This window comes from Microchirus variegatus (genome assembly GCF_963457635.1).
Source record: "Microchirus variegatus genome assembly, chromosome: 12".
NCBI classification, from domain to species: Eukaryota; Metazoa; Chordata; class Actinopteri; order Pleuronectiformes; family Soleidae; genus Microchirus; species Microchirus variegatus.
Genome location: NC_139813.1, coordinates 2,028,434 through 2,030,409, shown reverse-complemented (window position 1 = coordinate 2,030,409; position 1,976 = coordinate 2,028,434). Strand labels below are relative to the sequence as shown.

The window sequence follows — 1,976 nt, the reverse complement described above, 5'->3', positions numbered from 1 at the left end:
GTGGGAGGGTCTTTACCCGGTTTTTATGGATCGCCAGTGATGTATGGTCGAGGTATAGGTTCTATATTCTCCAGACTGTTTCGTTTTGTGTCTCCCATGTTGAAAAGAGGTTTTGCCATCGCTAAACCTCATCTCAAAAATGCCGCTTCCAACATTGCCTCGGACGTGATCAATCACACTGTGGCTAAATTTAACAATAAGCAGCAGCAGCAGCAAGAAGGAAGTGGGGGCCTCATGATTTTATCACGCAGGATGAGAAAGCGCCCACCAGGGCAGCGTCTTTCCACAAAAGACAGAGAGCGGAAAAAGAAGAAACCAGTTGGTAAAAGCAAGTCAAAGGGAAACAAGTCTCTCCAACGCATCGACATATTTTAATAGAGAGAGAAAAAAAAAAAAAAGAATGGCTCTTTTACATCAGAAATCATCCGAATGCACTCTGGCAGAGCTGGATTTATTTTCAGCACCCATGACTCAACTGTCTATCGACGATAAAATTTACACGGAAATTTCTCCTCTGTCCGCTATGACTGACGGGGGTCCCATCGAGTTTTTTATCCCCGGAGATGGTGAAAAATACCTGGATCTTAACGACACCTTGCTACACCTGCGTGTGAAAATTACCAATCCCGATGGTTCTAACCTGGCCAACGACGCCGCTGTGGGTTTCATCAATTATCCTCTCAATACCCTCTTCAGCCAATGCGACGTTATTCTGGGGGATAGATTAATTTCCCAGTCTAGCGCCACACACCCCTACAGAGCCATGATTGAAACCCTGCTCAACTTTTCTGAACATACGCTAAAGAGTCAATTCAGCGCGGGGCTTTTTTACAAAGACACGGCAGGGGCTATGGATTCTATCGACGTAGCTCCCAACGGCCCCAATAAAGGGCTAGTACAGAGAGCGGCCTTCACCGCGCGCTCTGCAGAAGTACATCTGTTGGGTCCTCTTCACGGGGACATATTCTTTTGCGAAAGACTTCTTTTGAATTCTGTGGATGCCAGAATTAAACTCACTAGGGCCAACAACGCCTTTTGCCTCATGGGAAACGCAGTCTCTGATTTCAGACTCAGAATTTTGGGAGCATCTCTGTTTGTCAAAAAAGTCACCGTCTCCCCAGCCGTCCGTTTGGGTCACACAGCTGCCCTGCAGAGAGGGAACGCCCTTTACCCTCTGTCACGCGTTAACGTGAAAACATTCTCCATCCCTCGAAATTCCAGAATATGCAGCCAAGAGAACCTGTTTCTCGGAGTCATGCCAAAATATATTGTTTTGGGAATGGTAAATCACGAGGCCTTTACAGGGAAACCAGACTTATCACCCTTTAATTTTGTCCACAATGATGTGGAATACGTTGCCCTCTGTCAAGATGGTCGACAGGTCCCATCTAAAGCTTTTCAGCCACAATTTAACCAGGGGATTTCAGTCAGAGAGTTTTACAACCTGTTTACAGCCACGGGTAGACATCTCAAAGATTTACCTCTGAGCATCGACCGTCAAGAGTTTGGAAACGGATACACCCTGTTTGTGTTTAACCTTAATCCTGGAGAGGACACCGAGGCCTTGTCTCCAGTTTCCAGCGGGAGTTTAAGGCTGGAGATGAGATTTAGGGTCCCCCTGCCTCAGACCACGACTCTGGTGGTTTATGCCTGTTATGATTCTGTTTTAGAGATCAATTCTAAAAGACAGGTGCTGGTAGACTATTACTGATTTTTTTATTTTTTTTTTTATTGAAACAATCGTCATGAACAATCATGAGCTAGAGAATCTTTTGAGCCCTTTGTTGGGAGATATTTTTTGTGGAGTGTGGCCCTGCGATCAGTTACCTCTTTTAAAGTCTAGTTTCAGACTCCCTGCCTATTTTATTGTCAACACGCATGAAAGCCATAGACCCGGAGAACACTGGATAGCTTTAACGTTGGAAGCGGGGGGTAAAGCCACCTTTTTTGATTCTTTTGGATTTCCACCAGACTTT

The 1,976-nt window shown here is 45.4% G+C and overlaps 1 protein-coding gene across 1 annotated transcript; it reads left to right on the top strand.

Annotated features, from left to right (window-relative positions):
• Positions 1-466: 466 nt before the first annotated feature.
• Positions 467-1,711, top strand: LOC310935217 (uncharacterized protein F54H12.2-like; the record flags this gene model as incomplete). The annotated part of the gene is made up of 1 exon (XM_083899070.1): positions 467-1,711. One exon carries the CDS (start codon positions 467-469, stop codon positions 1,709-1,711), a length of 1,245 nt encoding a protein of 414 aa, XP_083755196.1.
• Positions 1,712-1,976: the final 265 nt, after the last annotated feature.